We start from the raw sequence: 18821 nt of genomic DNA, 5'->3' as shown, positions 1-18821 counted from the left end.
ATCAACAGAGATAGCATGTGACCCGCTGCAAAGCCTTAAATACTATCCGACCCTCTACAGAGAAAGCTGGCCAATCCTGGATGATAGCCATTATTTATTACCTAATGCATGCCAGCCACAGTGCGCACATCATTCCCGTAATCCTCACAACTGCCTGAAGATGGTTTTATCCCCATTTTTCAGATGAGAAAACTGAAACACAGAGAGTTCGTGTCTTCCTTAAATGACTCATAGTCACATAGGTGGCAAAGCTCAGGCTGCAAAGTCTTTGCTCTTTCATTTTGCCTCAAATTAAATTATTCTTTTTGATTAGAGCTAACTGTCTCCACATAAAGGAACTTGTATGGCTTTGCCAAATAGCCCAGGATTTAATCCCAGTTTGGCTGCTTATTTATAACCAGAGCTCTGAGCCTTGGCTTTCTTGTCTAGGAAAAAAAAAAAAAAGGAAGCAGGGATAAAATAGTCACCTGTCAGGCTTAGTAAGATACACGTGACAATAACGAGCGTTACATCTGGCGCATAAGTAGGTGTTCACACGTTAGTCATCATCCTGGAAGTCTGTATTCAGAGATGGCATATAAATAATTTAAAGGGTTTTGGGTAGTAGCGTTCACCAAATGGGAAGATAGTGATGGCATCTATACAGAACGTAACAGTATATGCGCATGCTGTTTTCCTTTTCACCAGCAGATGGCACTGTCCACCATTAGTTCAGTCTCTAGGCTGTTTGATTAGATAACTGTTGGAGGTCTGATTCCTACCTTTTCTTTTACATATGCTACAGAAGAAACGCTGCAAGTACAAAACTGAAAAAATTGAGACCATCAAGCCAGCAGATCCATTGCACCCTATACCCAATGGAGACATAAAAGGAAGGAAGCCCTTTACGAACCAGAGAGATTTTTCTAACCTGGGAGAGGTTTATCACTCTTCTTATAAGGGCCCCCCCTCTGAGGGAAGCTCAGAAACTTCATCACAATCGGAAGAGTCTTATTTTTGTGGCATTTCAGCGTGCACAAGCCTGTGCAACGGACAGTCCCAAAAGACAAAGACTGAGAAGAGGGCGTTAAAACGAAGGCGATCTAAAGTCCAAGACCAAGGGAAATTGATCAAAACTCTCATACAGACTAAGTCAGGATCACTGCCGAGCCTGCATGACATAATTAAAGGAAACAAAGAGCTCACCGTGGGAACACTGGGTGTTACGGCCGTCTCGGGACATATCTGAAAGTAACGGAGCTTTTCATACCAGAGACTTTTTTGTTGTTCTTTGAAGAGGCGTCTGTGGTATTTGAAGGGGTCGAGGGAGGGAGAAGCTATTAATGGAAAAAGTATTCGGAAATTAGGGTTTCTGCCTTTTTAAAAAGTAGATGGGATTGTGTCAATCTTGGGTAATGAGTTGCAGTTTTACAAGGCTGATCACTTCCTACAATGACAATGGTAGACATTTTATAAAGATGTTTTTTCACGGATTAATTACTGGAACAGAAGTAATTTGGGAGCCCAGTTCCTTGGCTGGGATAGGAATGAAAGCCCAAGCCTCTTCCTTTAGCTTTGTTCCAATTTCTTGCACCTTCCCATATTTATGTGCCTTTTGTCTATTTATAATGCCACTGGAAGAGGAGGGAGACTTTTCTGTCATTTGATTTCTTTTATAACTTTGTTAGTATTTTGGAAGCTGCGAACACTACAAGGCTTTAGGGTGGTCTGTGCCTGAAGCTTAGCAATGTGGTCAGACAGTGTACAAATCCTGAAAGACTTGGCAATTAGATCTCTGCTTAGCAAACTCACTGGCAACGAACACTCGCTGGAATTTTTAAGTTTATTTTTCTAGGTAAATGGTGATGCTGTATTTTTATTTAACTCATTTGGATTGGATTACTTTTTCCTTAGTAACTTAATGAGAAAAAATAAATCACCATACAAGATGTTTTCTTGCAAACGACTGGTATTTGCAAGCAAAGTTTTTATAAATTCACCTTATAAAGACATTTAGCCACTTGTGAAGGCTTTCTTTAGCTTTATTACATTTTAAGAATTCACAATAAACACTAACCCTCCAAACTTTCCGATCATTTTTTCTAATACAACAAATACGAAGTTTGAAAGTTTGGCAAATGAGCCCAGGTCTCATGGTATAATCACTGCCCATGTACATATGCACAGAATCAGCTCGCGAGTTTGTCAGGCTTTGTCTAATTGGTCAAATCTAAAGGGATCATCCCGTGATGTTTGCTTTGTATTGGCTACAAATGTGCAGAGGTATACATGTGTGATGTCAGTGTGTCTGTCTGCATTTTGTCTTTTTTTTTTCCTTTTAAAAAATTGTCATTGGCTGAATAAGATGACTTCTTGGCGTGTGATTGTGCAGCAGTGAGTGAAAGTAGAATGTTTCTTTTTGAAAGGGAGACAATTTTGTGTTGTAAGACTTAAATTATAACTTATTGAGCACTTTTAGTAATAACTGTTTATGAACTTGTCGAAAACCTTTCTTGGGGTATTGTTTGTAATGTGACTTATTTAAAGCCTTTTTGTTTGTTTAAGTTGCTGCTTTTATGTTCTGTTAACAGTATGTTTTAGATTTAATTTTTTTCCAGTCTGCACAGTTAGCCATTCAGAGCAAGAGGGCTTGATTGTAGTCCTCTTGAAAGAGGCCCAGTTTGGAACAGAGGTAGAGTGGGAGGTTACACCATCTGTGTGCAGCATCCAGTGTTGTGGAAAGAAGACTCAACAATATGTAACTACGAAGCTGTAGTGCCATTAGAAACTGTGAATTTCCAAATAAATCTGAACACTTGTCTTTATTAATTACTGGCTGTTCCCAGTCTTTGAGAGAGGACTCACAAATTCATTACTAACCTCATAGATACAAGTTTTGCCACTTTTAAAGCTAAATATAGCAGCATCGCATTAAATAACTGATCGCATTTCTGCCAACTGGGAACTGATTGGACTTTCACATACATTTTGTTCCCTATAAAATCATAATTTCATCTTTTTAAACACTAAAATGACAGTTTTGAATCTTTATTTACTAGGATACCTTTTGTGAATTTTTGGATAGGTTTTCATGCATGTGCTTTTCTCTTATTAGGTGCTATCTGGCGCTCCGTGGAAACTCCGTGGGGCAGTTCTACTCTGTCCTGTAGGGTCGCTATGAGTGGGAAACGACTTGAGGGCACTGGGTATCTTTAGGACTACTAATTTTGAACTGTTTTATAATATTTTGCACATACATATATACATTTTCTTTGGATGAACCATTTGAAAACGTGTGGCACATCCTGAGTCTTCACCCCCTAATACTTAGTATGTGTTTTCTAAGAATAAGGACATTAACTCACACAGCCATAATACCAGTATCACACCTAAAAACGTGAGCAGTAGTTCCATAATATCTTATTTACAGGCCATATTCAAATTTCTCCAGTTATCCGCCCCCCCCGACACGCTTTTAAAAAAAATCTATAGTCCATTTGGTTATTTTCTTTTTAGACTTAAAAAATATGAATTGAATTATATCAATAATTAACTGTGAATGGTCTACATATGCCAGTTAAAAGACAGAGACTATCGAGAGTAGATAAAAAAGACCCAACTACATGTTATATGTTGTCTGCAAGAAACCCACTTAAGATATAAAGTCAGATTTAAAGTAAAGGGATGAAGAAAGACATGCCATACTAACACTAATCAAAAGAAAGCTGAGTAGCTGTATTCAGATGAAGTGGATTTCAGCAAGGAAAATTATCAGGTGTAAAGAAGGTATAAAGTAATCAATTCACCAAGAAGACGTAATCCTGAATACGTATGTGCCTAATTTTTTTTTTTAACAACAGCAGCAAAATGTATAAGGCAGAAACTGATAGACAGATCCACTGTTACTGTTGGCACTGTCAGCCACCACCAGTAATTGACAGAGTCAGCACTCAGAAAATCAGTGGGGATATAGTTGAACTGAAAAGCACTATCAACTGGATCTAATTAACAGAATACTCAACAGTGAAATACACATTTTCTCAAGCTCACACGGAACAGTCACTAAATAGACCATATCCCGGGCCATAAAACACACATTAAAAAATTACACAAAGTGTGCCGTCAGACCACAGTGGAATTAAAGTAGAAAAGAGTGACAGAAAGGTAAAAAAATCCCAAAATATTTGGAGATTAAACAACACACTTCTAAAAAAAATGTGGATCAAAGAAGAAGTCTTAAGAGAAATTTAAATATATTTTGAACAAAATTAAAATGAAAATACAAGTTATCAAAGTTTGAGGGATGCAGCAAAAAGTAGTGGTTTAGAGGGAAATTGAGAGCACTGAATGCATACATTAGGGAAAAAATCAATAAGCTTCCACCTTAGGAAACTTGAAAAATGAGCAAATTAAATCCAAAGTAAGCAGAAGAAAAGTTAGAACAAAATCAATGAAATTAAAAACAGGAGATTAATAGATAAATTAACAAAACCAAAAGCTGATTCTTTGAAAAGAACAATGAAATTGATAAACCTCTAGCTATGCTAACCAAGAAAAAGATAGAAATTACTAATACAAGAAATGAAAGGGGCCATCGCAGCTTATCCCATGCACATTCAAAGGATAATAACTCTAAGCTCACAAATTTGGTAGATTAAATGGACCAATTTCTTGCAAGACACAATCTAACAAAATTCACACAAAATGAAATAGATATTGTGAAGAAGCTTATAGCTATTAAGGAGCCCTGGTGGCCCAATGGTTAAGAGTTCAGCTGCTAACTAAAATGTTGAATCCACCAGCTGCACCTTGGAAACCCTATGGGGCAGTTCTGCTCTGTCCTACAGGGTCACCATGAGTCAGACGACTCAATGGCAGTGGGTTTTTTAAATTTTTTATAGAGCTATTAAATTGAATCAATAATTAATAATCTTCCAAAACAGAAATCACCAGACCCAGATGATGTCACTGGTAAATTATACCAAACATTTAAAGAATTAGCACCAATCTTTCTCAAACTCTTACAAAAAATAGGAGGAAAACTTCCTAACTCAATGTATAGAGCATTACCTTAATGCTGAAACCAAAGACATTACTAGGAAGGAAAATTATGGAGCAGTTGTCTCTCATGACCATAGATGCAAAAATCCTCAAAAAATGTATAAAAGAATCAGGCACCGTGACCAAATGTTATTTATGCCAGGTAATTAAAAAAAAAAAAATTTTTTTTTTTTAAGCAAGGTTGCCACAACATTTGCAAATCAATGTAATTCACATGAACAGGCTAAAGAAGAAAAATTATTATAGCAATAGGTGCAGAAAAAGTGTTTAACAAAGTCTAATGTCCATTCAAGATAAAATCTCATGAACTAGGAAGAAAGGGGAGTGAAATCTTGTTACATGCTGCAATATGGATGAACCTTGAAAAACGATGCTGAGTGAAATAAGTCACTTACAAATGGACAAATACTGTATGATCCCACTGACGTGAACTATCTATGATAGGCAAGAGTATGGAGACAAAAGTTTATTAGTGGTCACCAGTGGTAGGCAGGAAGGAGGAAAAGAAGAGGACTCATTGCTTAGGGGACACTGAGCTTCTGTTAAGGGTGATGGGAGAATTTTGGAAATGGATAGTGGTGATAGATGGACAACAAGATGAAGATGATTAATGTCACTGAATTGGAGATTTAAAAATGTTGGAATGGTAAATGTTTTATTACACATACATTTACCACAATAAAAAAAATTCTCATAAAAAGGAATAAAATGTATACATATTGAGAAGGAAGAAATAAAACTGTCTTTGATCACAGGTGATATGATCATCTATATAAAAAACCCCAAAAAGTTGGCAAAACTCTTGGAAATAATAAGCAGTTATATCAAGGTTGCAGGGTACAAGATTGATATGCAAAAGTCAATTGCTTTCCTATATACCAGCAAGGAACAATTGGAATTTGAAATTAAAAACACAACATCATTTACATTAGCACCAAAAAAGTTAAATACTTAGGTATAAATATAAAAGCTATATAAGGAAAACTATAAAACTACGGTGAATGAAGTCAAAGGAGATCTAAATAAATTAAGAGATATTCCACATCTCTTCAATATTTTTAAGGTATCAATTTTTCCTAAATTGACCTATAGATTCAACACAATCCCAAACAAAATCCAAGCAATTTATTTTGTGGATATTGACAAACTGATTCTAAAGTTTATATGGAAAATAGCCAAGACAGTACTGAAGAACAGAATTGGAAGACCCACACTACCAGACTTCAAGACTTACTATAAACTCCAGTGATCAAGGTGGTGTGGTATTGAAGGAATAGACAAATAAATGGATCAGTGGAACAGAATAGAGAGCCCAGAAATAGACCCACATAAATATGGTCAATTGATCTTTGCCAAAGGAGCAAAAGTAATTCAACAGAGAAATGCTGGCCTTTTCACAAATGGTGCTAGAACAATTATCCATCCACATGCAAAAAAAAAAAAAAAAGACCTAAACACAGAGGTTATGTCTTTTGCAAAAATTAACTGAAAATGGATCATAGACTTAACTATAAAATACAAAACTATACAACGTCTAGAAGATAAAATAGAAAATCTAGGTGACCTTGGATTTGGCAATGGCTTTCTTTTTTTTTCACATACAACACCAAAAGCATGATCCATAAAAGAAAAAATTGATAAGTTGGACTGCATTAAAATAAAAATGTCTGCTCTGCGAAAGACTGTTAAGAAAAAGAGGACTTCTAAGAGGTGGAGCCAACATGGTGCTATAGACAGAAGCACCAGCCCTCCCTCCACCGCAAAGATCCGAAGAAGTAAGTAACAGACATCAATCCTAGAACCCTAAGCGTCAAATGACAAGATAAAGAACTCAGCCAAGCACCAAATACGAAATCCTGGTGGCGTATTGATTAAGTGGTACTGCTGCTAACCAAAGGGTCAGCAGTTCAAACCCACCAGATGCTCCTTGGAAACTCTATGGGGCAGTTCTACTGTCTTATAGGGTTGCTATGAGTCGGAATCGACTCGATGGCACTGGGTTTGGTTTTTGGTTTTTTAAGCACCAAATGTAAGAAACTGACAGAGAGCAGAGAGCAAGGAGAGATACGAGTGGAGGTCCCCTATCAGCTAAAGTAGCGTGGATTCACTGTCTTGGATTCCTGTCGGAGATCGGTGTACAGGGAGTACAGGAAAGCAGCTTCATGGAGCTCCCAGCAGTAGACAGAGCACCCAGTAACCAGCAATATGTGCTTTCCAAACCCCCACCCTTCTTCCCCCTGCCTGGCCTCCACCACTTCCCAGTGGGCCAAGTGATTGTGGTCTGGGAGGCGCTGAGTCTGTGCTGCTTGGATTTGCCCTGCCCACACCAGCCAGCTCCTTCAGTGCCGTTTTGTTGTTGCTGGTGTTGCTTTTTTTGGCTTCTTTTGGTTTCTTCCTGGTCTCTCACCTCTTCCTCATCCCTTCTCTTGAACACCTGGCTCTGTGTGCCATCTTTGGGGAACTGCTTTTCCAGTCCATGCCACCATGCTGGTGGGATCACAGGGGCCTTTTTGCTTTGTTTGTTTTCTTTTTCTTTTCATGGCTTGGGAGCCCTTCTAGCCAGGCTGTATTGTGTGGCTTGGGGGCCACTTCCCTGGTCTGTACAGCTACATCAGTGGGATCCCCAGGGGCATTTCTTCTTTTTTTCTTTTTATCTTTCCTCATTTCTCAGTTTCTCATCTCTACTTACTGTTTTCCTGTCTCCTGAGTACTTGGAGCTGTGTGCCATCTCTGCACCTTCTAGCCAGGCTATACTGGGCAGCTTGGAGCCACTTCACCTGTCAGCACAGCTATGTCAGTGGGATCACTGGAGGTCTTTCTCTTTCTTTTTCTTTCTTCATTTCTGTTTCTCGTCTCTCTCTCTACATACCTTCTTTCCCTGTCTCCTGAATACCTGGTGCTGTGTGCCATCTACCTCTGCCCTTTCTACCCGGGCTGTACTGCACTGCTTGGGAGCCACTTCCCCAGTCTGCACAGCCATGTCAGTGGGATCACTGGGGGCCTTTTTTATTTTTTTCTTTTCCCTTTTCATCTTTCTTCATTTCTCAGTTTCTTATCTCTCTCTCCTTACCTTCTTTTCCTATCTCCTGAATATCTGGCTTTGTATGCCATCTCTGCACCTTATAGCCGGGCTGTACTGGGCAGCATGGGCTCCACTTTCCCAGTCTGCACAGCCACATCAGTGGGATCACAGGGGCCTCTTTTTTTCTTTATTTTTTCTTTTATCTTTTCCTTGTTCTTACTTTTTCAGTTTCTTGTCTCTTTTTGCTTTCCTTCTTGTCTCCTGAATACCCAGCACTGTGTGCCATCTCCACCCCTTCTAGATGGGCTGTGCCCTGAGGCCTGGAAGTCACTTCCCCAGTCACCAGTGGGATCCCTGAGGTCATCTTTTTTTTTTTTTTTTCCTTCATTTCTCAGTTTCTTGTCTCTCCATTCCAATTGCAAGCTCCCCTGGCATTTTGTTTATTGGGCTCCTGTTTCTCTTTTCTCTCTTCTTTCCCATACCCATTTTAGCTCCACACATCACAACCTTCCCCTTCTCTCTGGCCTACCTGCACCGTGCACTGAACATCACACCCCTGAGCAGCACAGGCATGGCCTACTAGAATCTGCCCTACACTGACCCCCAGCCTGCCCTGTTGGCCCTAGTACCTGCCACAAACAACCCATCCCAGCCCCTCACTTTCAGGTGGGCCTGCCCTGCTGAACCATAGCTAAGCCACTGCTCCTGCCCATTGGAAAAGGAGGTGAAAAAATATCGTGCCCACAGATGAACAAACAACAAAGAATGCACAGCCCGCCTGCTCAGATGTAACCAAATAAAAAAGCAGGATGTAACAAACAAATCTACAATCAATCAATGAAGAAAATAACTACCGAATGTGCTGAAGACAGCAGACAATATCAAAACATATTAAAAAAATAGAACAGGATGGTTCCAGTAAGCATCCAAAATAAAACACCAGATGACTTTCCAGTAGAAGAAAAGGCAGTAGAACTACCTGATAGGGAATTCAAATCTCTAATATTCAGAGCTATCCAAAAGCTGAAGCAAAAAAGCAGACAAAAATTGGGGAAAAATAGATAAATTAATGGAAAAGGCAGACAAATTTATGGAAAATACAGACAAAAAATGGAAGAATTCATGTTAATATAGGAACAAAACATCAAATAAACAATTAGAAATCATACAAAAATAACAATTAGTAACCCAAAAGATAAACAAGATTTCAGAAATAGGCATTGTTGTAGAAGGTTTGAGGACCAGGTTTGAAACAATGGAAGACAGTATCAGTGAAATTGAAGACAAATCCTTGGATACAACTTTGAGGAAAAAATAAAGAAGAAACCCTGAGAATTATGTGGGAAACATCAAAAGCAAAAATTTGCAAGTGATCAGAGTTCCCAAACGGGGGGGAAATAGAAAACACAGAATCATTGAAAAACTGCTGACAGAAAAATTTCCTAATATCATGAAAGATGAAAAGCTGTTTTGGTCATCTAGTGCTGCTGTAACAGAAATACCACAAGTGGATAACTTTAACAAAGACAATTTTATTCTTTCACAGCCCAGTAGACTAGAAGTCCGGATTCAGGGCATCAGCTCCAGGAGAACGCTTTCTCTGTGGGGTCTGCAGAGGAAGGTCTGTGTCATCAATCTTCCCTTGGTGTAGGAGCTTCTCTGTGCAGGAACCTCAGTTCCAAAAAACACACTCTGCTCCTGGCACTTCTCTCATGGTGGTATGAGGTACTCCTGTCTCTCTACTCACTTCTTTTATATCTCAAAAGAGATTGGCCTAAGACATTATCTAATCTTGTAGATCTCATCAATATAACTGCCATTAATCCATCTCCTTATATCATAGCGATAGGATTTACAACACATAGGGAAATCACATCAGATGACAAAATGGTAGACAATCATACAATACTGGGAATCATGACCTAGTCAAGTTGACAGATATTTTAGGGGGACACAATTCAATCCATGACGCTGACCATCCAAGAAGCTCAACAAACCCCATGTAGGATAGACCCCCAAAAGAAAATGGTCAAGGCCTATCATAATCTCAGTTGCTAAAACCAAAGACAAAGAATCCTGAGAGCAGCTCAAGAAAAATGAAAAGTCACATACTGAGGGGAAACAATAAGACAACTCTGATTACTCAGCAGAAACCATGCAGGCAAGAAAGCAATGTGGTGACATATATAAAACCTTGAAAGAAAAAAATTGCCATCCAAGAATAATATATCCTGCAAAACTTTTGCTCAAATATGATGGTGAAATTAGGACATTTCCAGATAAACAGAAATTAAGGAAATATATAAAAGCCAAACTAAACTTAGAAGAATTATTAAAGGGAGTCCTTCACTTTGAGAACAAACAACAGAAGACCACACCCTGAATCTAGGATGCAAGATCGCACCAGGCAGATACCAGCCTACGAAAAGAACTCTCAAGAACTATTCAAAATGAAAAGATTTAAAATGGCGAACCAGAAAGGTTAATCTGTAAACAACAATAACATCAGAACAATAAAATTGGGATTAAACAGTATAGGTATAGAACTTTCTAAAGGAGAGGAAGGCAAGGTGATATCAAGTAATAATAGACTGGTTCAAAGCTAGGAAGATAAGGGTAAATTTCAAGATAACCACAAAGAGCTAACAAACCTACCCATCAAAATAAAGAAGTAAAACCAAGTCTCAGTAAAAACAAAATCTGTAAAGAAAAGAAATGAAAAAAAAAAAAAATCCACAAACAAAAGGAGCTCAGAACAGGAGAGTAAGAGGAACAAAGAATTCAGCACAGGAGAGTAAGAGAAACAGGAAACGACTGCACCACACACACACAAAAAAAGCACTACAAAATGATAGCAATAAACTCACACCTATCAATAATTACACTGAACATAAATGACCTAAATGCATGCATAAAGAGACAGAGAGTGACAGAATGGATAAAAAAACGATTCATCAGTATGCTGTCTACAAACAACTCACCTTGGAAAAAAGATGTAAATTTATTAAAAATCAAAGGATGGAAAAAATATAATAAGCAAACAGCTACCAAAAAAGCAGGAGTGGCAATACTAATCTCAGATAAAATGACTTTAAAACAAAATTCACCATAAAAGACAAAGAAGGCCACTATATAATGATTAAAGGAATGATCCATCATGAAGACATAACCATAATAAATACCTATGCACTCAATGACAGGGCTCCAAAATACTTAAACTCTAACAGCACTGAAGAGAAATTGATAGTTACACAATAATAGTAGGAGACTTCAACACACCACTCTTGGTAAAGGACAGAACATCTAGAAAGAAACTCAACAAAGATACAGAAGATCTAAAGGACACAATCAGCCAACTTGACCTCATAGACACATACAGAACACTCAACCGCTGCAAAGTGCATATTCTTTTCCAATGCACATGGAACCTTTTCCAGAATAGACCACATCTTAGCCCACAGAGCAACCCTCAACAAAATCAAAAGCACTGAGATAATACAGAGTATCTTCTCAGACCACAGTGCCATCAAAGTAGAAATTAACAACAGGAAGAGCAAGGAAAAAAATCAAATACATGGAAACCAAATAACGCCCTCCTTAAAAATCACTGGGTAACGGAAGAAATCAAAGATGGAATAAAAATATTCCTAGAATCAAATGAGAATGAAAACACATCATTCCAAAACCTTTGGGACACAGCAAAGGCAGTGCTCCGAGTTCAATTTATAGCAATAGATACACATCAAAAAAGAAGAGACAAAATCAAAACTGTAGCTACACAACTCAACAAATACTGAAGAGAAAAAGAAGCCCGCAGCCACCTGAAAATGGAAATAATAAAGATCAGAGCAGAAATAAATGAAATAGAGAATAATAATAAAAAAAAAAAAATAGAATCAGTAAGACCAAAAGTTGGTTCTTGAAAGAGATCAACAAAATCAACAAACCACTGGCTAAACTGACAAAAGAAAAACAGGAGGGGATGCAAATAACCCAAATAAGAAATGAAATGGGGGACATTACAATGGACCCAACTAAAATAAAAAGGATAACAGAGTATTATGGAAAACTATATTCTGACAAATTTGAAAACCTAGAGGAAATGGACAAATTTCTAGAAACACACTACCTATCCAAACTATCCAAAAAGATGTTGAAAATCTGAACAGACCCATAACAAGAGAAGAGATTGAAAAGGCAATAATAATAACAACAATAAAAAAAAAGAACCTCCCAACAACAAAAAAAAAGCCCTGGCCCAGATGGCTTCAATAGAGAATTCTACCAAACATTCAGAGAAGAGCTTACATCAGTACTACTCGAACTATTTTAGAACATACAAAAGGAAGTGATACTTCTGAATTCATTTTATGAAGCCAGCATAACCCTGATACCAAAACCAGGCAAACATACCACACACACACACAAAAAGGAAATTACAAACCAGTACCTCTCATGCATAGAGATGCAAAAACTCCCACCAAAATTCTAGCCAATAGAATTCAGCATCTTTATCCAAAAAATAATACACCACAACTAAGGATTCACACAAGGTATGCAAGGATGGTTCAACCTTAGAAAATCAATCAATGTAATCCACCACAGAAATAAAAGAATCACATGATCATCTCAATTGACGCAGAATGGGCATTTGACAAAGTCCAACACCCATTCCTGATACAAACTTTCAATAAAATAGGTATAGAAGGGAAATTCCTCAACATAATAATATGCAAAACCAACAGCCAACACCATTCTTAATGGAGAAAAGCTGAAATTATTCCCCTTGAGAACAGGAAACAAGACAAGGATGACCTTTATCACCACTTGTATTTAACATGGTGCTGAAACTCCTAGCTAGAGCAATAAGGCAAGAAAAAGAAATAAAGGGCATCCAAATTGGTAAAGAAGAAGTAAAATTGTCCCTATTTGTGGATGATATGATAGAATACATAGAAAACCCAAAACACTCCATGAGAAAACTATTGGAACTAATAGATTCAGCAGATTAGCAGGATACAAGATAAACGTAGAAAATCGGTTGGATTCCTATACACCAACAACACAAAAAAAAACGATGAAAAGGAAATCAGGAAAACAATACCATATATAATAGCCCCTGAAAACATAAAATATTTAGGAATAAATCTAACCAGGGATGTAAAAGACCTATACAAAGGAAACTACAAAACACTCCTGCAAGAAACCAAAAGAGATGTACATAAACAGAAGAACTTACCATGTTCATGGGTAGGTAGACTCAACATTGTGAAAGTGACAATTCTACCCAAAGCAATTTACAAATAGAATGCAATCCCAACCCAAATACCAACAGCATTCCTTAAAGAGATGGAAAAACTAATCACTAACTTTATATGGAAAGGAAAGAGGCCCTGGTTAAGTAAAGCACTATTGAAGAAGAATAAAGTAGGAGGACTCACACTACCTGACCTCAGAACCTACTATACAGCCACATTAGTCAAAATAGCCTGGTAATAGTACAACGACAGATACATTGACCAATGGAACAGAATTGAGAACCCAGATGTAAATCCATCCACCTGTGGTCACCTGATCTTTGACAAAGGCCCGAAGTCCAATAGATGGGAAAAAGACAGTCTTTTTAACAAATGGTCCTGGTAAAACTGGATGTCCATCTGCAAAAAAATGAAACAGGACCCATACCTCACACCATGCACAAAAACTAACTCAAAATGAATCAAAAACCTGTATAAAAAGCCAAAAATTATAAAGATCATAGAAGAAAAAATAGGATCAACGTTAGAGGCCCTAATACACAGCATTAACAGGATACATACCATAACTAACAAAACACAAACTTCAGAAGATAAGCTGGATAACTGGGATCTTCTAAAAAATTAAACATTTAGTGCTCATCAAAAGACTTCACCAAAAGAATAAAAAGAGAACCTAAAGAATGTGAAAAAAATTTTGCTATTACAAACCCAACAATGGTCTAAAATCTACAGGAAAATCCAACAGCTCTACAACAAAAGACAAATAATCCAACTAAAAAATTGGCAAAGGAAATGAACAAACACTTCACCAAAGAAGACATTCAAGTAGTTAACAGACGCATGAGGAAATGCTTGCGATCACTAGCCGTTAGAGAAATGCAAATCAAAATCACAATAAGATACCATCTCACCCCAGAATTACTGGCACGAATCAAAAAAACAGAAAATAACAAATGTTGGAGAGGCTGCGGGGAGATTAGAACCCTTATGCACTGCTGGTGGGAATTGAAAAATGATACAAATATTTTGGAAAACCATATGGAGCTTCCTTAGAAAGCTAGAAATAGAAATACCATATGATTCAGCAATCCCACTCCTAGGAATACATCCTAGAGAAATAAAAGCCATCACACGAATAGACATATGCACACCCATGTTTATTGCAGCATTGTTCACAGCAGCAAAGAGAAACAGCCTAGATGCCCATCAACAGATGAATGGATAAACAAGCTATGGTACATACACACAATGGAGTAGTATGCATTGATAAAGAACAACAATGAATCTGCAAAGCATCTCACAACATAGATGAATCTGGAGTGCATCATACTGTGTGAAATAAGTCAGTCACAAAAGGACATATATTGTATGAGACCACTACTATAAAATTTCATGAACAGGTTTATACACAGAAAGAAAAATCTTTGATGTTTATGAGGGAAGGGAGGGATGGAAAAACACTAAATAGATAATATATAAATAGTAACTTTGGTGAAGGGTAAGACAGTACACAATACTGGGGAAGCCAGCACAACTTGTACAAGGCAAGGTCATGGATGCTCCATAGACATATCCAAATTCCCCAAGGGACTGAAATGCTGGGCTGAGAGCTGTGGGGACCATGGTCTTGGAGAGCATCTAGCTCAATTAGCATAGCAGTTTATAAGGAAAATGTTCTACATTCTACTTTGGTGAGTAGCGTCTGGGGTCTTAAAAGACTGTAGAGGTCATCTAAGGTACTCCAGTGGTCTCACCCCTTTGGGAGCAAGGGAAAATGAAGAAAACTAAAGATAGAAGGAGAAGATTAGTCCAAAGGACTAATGGACCACATCTATCTTGGCCTCCACAAGACTGAGTCCAGTACAACTAGATGGTGCCCAGCTACCACCACTGACTGCTCTGACAGGAATCACAATAGAGGCTTCTGGATAGAGCTGGAGAAAAATGTAGAACAAAATTCTAACTCACAAAAAAAGATCAGACTTACTGGCTGGACAGAGACTGGAGAAACCCCAAGAGTATGGCCCCCTGATACATTTTAGCTTAGTAATGAAGTCACTCCTGAGGTTCACCATCCAAAGATCAGACAGGCCCATAAAACAAAATGAGACTAAAGGGGCACACCAGCCCAGGGGCAAGGACTACAAGGCAGGAGAGGACAAAAAAGTTGGTAATAGGGAACCCAAGGTTGAGAAGGGAGAGTGTTGACATGTTGTGGGGTTATTAACCAATGTCATAAAACAGTATGTGTACTAATGGTTTAATGAGAAGCTAGTTTGTTCTGTAAACCATCTAAAGTACAATAAAAAAAAAAATAAAAAGATTTCTAAAAAAGAAAAGACATAAAAGAAAAAGATAGGGTGAGACAACATGTCACTATAGACAGAAGCAATATGCTGTCACTCTGCGGCAAAGACCCAAAAATTAAGCAAAACTGATACAAATGCCTGTCCTGGAACACTAAGCATCAAATGAAGGAATAAAGAACTCAGTGAAGCACTGAATGGAGTAAGAAACTGAGAGAACAAGGAGAGCTTTGGCACGGAGGTCCTTTACCAGCTAAAAAAAAAAAAAAATTTTTTTTTTTTTTTTTTTTTTTTTACTAGCTAATGTGGCAGAAATTTGCCATCTCAGACTACATTCACCAAGAAATGCAGACAAGGAGTACAGGAAGGCAATTTCACAAAGCTCCCAACAGGAGACAGAACACCAGGGATACATGCTTTCCCTCCCCCCACCCTTCTTCCCTCTAGACGGATTCCATTGTTTCCATTGGCCATGGTCACTCAGCCGGAGAGGCACCAGCTCACTGCTGCCTGGGTCCACTCCTTCCCACTGGCCATCCCCCTCCATGTCATTTTTGTTTGTTTTTCTTTTTTTTTTTTTTTTTGGCTTCTCTCCCTGTCTCCCTTCCTTCCTTTCCTTTCACCTGCCCAGCTAGCTTTTCTATCTCTTCCTTCCTACCTTTCCTTTCTTAGCTCTTTTTTTTGTCTTCCTTTCTTTTTTTCTGTTTCTTCTCTCTCTCTCCTTTCCTTCCTTTCCTTTCTCCCATACATCTAGCCCTATGCACAGCCCCTGCCCCTTCTCCAGGGGCCATGCTGCACTGCTTGGCTGGAAAGTCACTGGTGTGTGACCTCCCCAGTCTGTGCCACCATCACCGACTGGCTCAGTGCCATTTTATTTATTGTTTCTGTTTTTTTTTTTCTTTTGTTGTTGTTTCTTCTCTTTCCCTTCCTTCCTTTCCTTTCTCCCATCCACCTAGCCCCATGTGCCATTCCCCACTCCTTTTTGGTGGGCTGTGCTGTACTGTGCAGCTGGAAAGCCTCTAGCACATGGCCTCCCCAGGTCTGTGCTGCCCCCATGGGCTGGCTCAGCACCATATTTTTTATGTTTCTTTCTTTCTCCTTATCCCTTTCCTTCTCCCTCCCACTTAGGCCCTACAGAGCCTCCATCCCTTCCTGACAGGCTGTGCCATGCCACCTGCCAAAAGAGACATCAGCTGCCATCACCCCAATTCTTCACCAATCCCAAAGGCCAGCTCCCCCATGATCATATTTGTTTTAGTTTTATTGTTGTTTTATTTATTTTTTGTTTGTTGCTTGGTTTCTTCTCTCTTTCCCATCTTTCCTTTCCTTTATCCTACCCACCTATCCCTGTGCGCTACCCATGTTCCTTCTTAACAGGCTAAGCTGCACTCCTTGGCTAGAGAGCCACCGGCATGTGGCCTCACTGAGTTTGCCCCACCTCCAGCCACCAAATGCTAGTGTGCCACCATTTTATTTACTTTTTTTCTTCACTTTTTTATTTTTTTGGCTTGTCTTACTCTCTCTTCTTTCACTTGTCCACTTGGCTCCACACATCACATCCTCTTCCTTCCCTCCTGCCTATCTGCACCATGCACTGAGTGCCACACACCTGAGTGGCATCAATGCAGTCCCCTGGACCCCACCCTGAACTTCCCCTTCACCCTGCCTCATCGGCCCCAGTTCATGTGGCAAACTACACATCCCCACCCCACCTCCACTGGACCCACTCTGCTGCACCATACCTGAGTGATCAGGCTTGCTCATCTGGACAAGGTGGTGAGAAGTATCATGCCACAGGCAAGCAAGTGACAAAACACGCCCAGCCCGCCTGCCCAGACATAATGAAATAAAACAAAAAAGCAGAATGAAACAAACAAATCTACAATCAATAAATGAAGAAAATAATTCCTGAATATCCTGGAGACAGCAGACAGAATCAAAACATTAAAAAAAAAAAAAAAAAAAAAGACAGGACGGCTCCAGAAAATGACCAAAATAAAACACTGATAACCTTCCGGTAGAAGAAAAGTCACTGGAACTACCTGATAGGGAATTCAAAACTCTATTATTCAGGGTTCTCCAAGAGATGAAGAAAAATGCAGATAAAATAAGGAAAAAATAGACAAAATCATAGAAAATACAGACAAAATAAAACACACACAAAGCAATGGAAGAATTCAGCAAAATAGTACAGGAACAAAATGTGAAAACAAATAAACAACTAGAAATGATACAAAAGCAGTAATTAGAAATCCAAAAGATAAACAACAAGATTTCAGAAAGGGACAGTGCAATAGAAGGTTTTAGGAGCAAATTTGAAATGATGGAATAAAGGATAAGTGAAATTGAAGACAAATTCTTGGCTACTGCTTTGGAGAAAAATCGGAGAAAAGAATGAAGAAACCCTGAGCATGACGTGGAAGCAATTAAAAGCAAAAATTCGCATATGATTGGAATTTCAGAACACTGGAAGAAAATGGAAAACACAGAGAGGATCATTGAAGACTTAATGACAGAAAAATTCCCTAATATCATGAAAGAAGAAAAGCTGACCATCCAAGAAGTTCCATGAACCCATGTAGGATAGACCCCAAAAGAAATTTACCAAAATATAATCACACTTGCTAAAACCAAAGACAAAGAAAATCCTCTGAGCAGCTCAAGAAAAATGAAAAGTCACATACGGGAAACAATAAGACAAAGCTCTACTTATTCAGCAGAAACCATGCAGGCAAGAAGGCAATGGAATGACATATATAAAACCTTGAAAAAAATAAATGTCAACCAAGAAAAATATATCCTACAAAATGCTTGCTCAAGTATGATGGTAAAATTAGCACATTTCCAGATAAACATAGAAAAGGAAAGGATAGTTCTGAATTCATTCTATAAATTCAGCATAACCCTGATAACAAAATCAGGCAAAGACACCACAAAAAAGACAATTACAGACCAATATTCCTCATGAACATGAACATAAAAGTCCTCAACAAAATTCTTGCCAATCGAATGCAGCATCATCAAAAAAAATAATATACCATGACCAAGTGAGATTCATACCAGGTACACAAGGATGGTTCAACATTAGAAAATCAATCCACCACATAAATAAAAAAATCACATGATCATCTCAATCAATGCAGAAAATGCATTTGAAAAAGTTCAACACCAAAAACTCTCAGTAAAATAGCTATA

At 38.4% G+C, this 18821-nt stretch overlaps 1 protein-coding gene across 5 annotated transcripts in view; it reads left to right on the top strand.

The window, feature by feature from the left end:
* Positions 1-11958, top strand: part of SUCO (SUN domain containing ossification factor) — a 138215-nt gene extending 126257 nt beyond the window's left edge. For all 5 annotated transcript variants that reach the window (XM_010594944.3, XM_010594941.3, XM_010594942.3 and 2 more), the window contains one exon: positions 785-11958. In XM_010594944.3, coding sequence (XP_010593246.1) covers positions 785-1228 — 444 coding nt within the window. In that variant the 3' untranslated portion in view covers positions 1229-11958. The remainder of the gene's footprint in view (positions 1-784) is intronic.
* Positions 11959-18821: the final 6863 nt, after the last annotated feature.

Source organism: Loxodonta africana, chromosome 3 (genome assembly GCF_030014295.1).
Source record: "Loxodonta africana isolate mLoxAfr1 chromosome 3, mLoxAfr1.hap2, whole genome shotgun sequence".
NCBI classification, from domain to species: Eukaryota; Metazoa; Chordata; class Mammalia; order Proboscidea; family Elephantidae; genus Loxodonta; species Loxodonta africana.
This window is presented reverse-complemented; position numbering and strand designations above follow the sequence as displayed.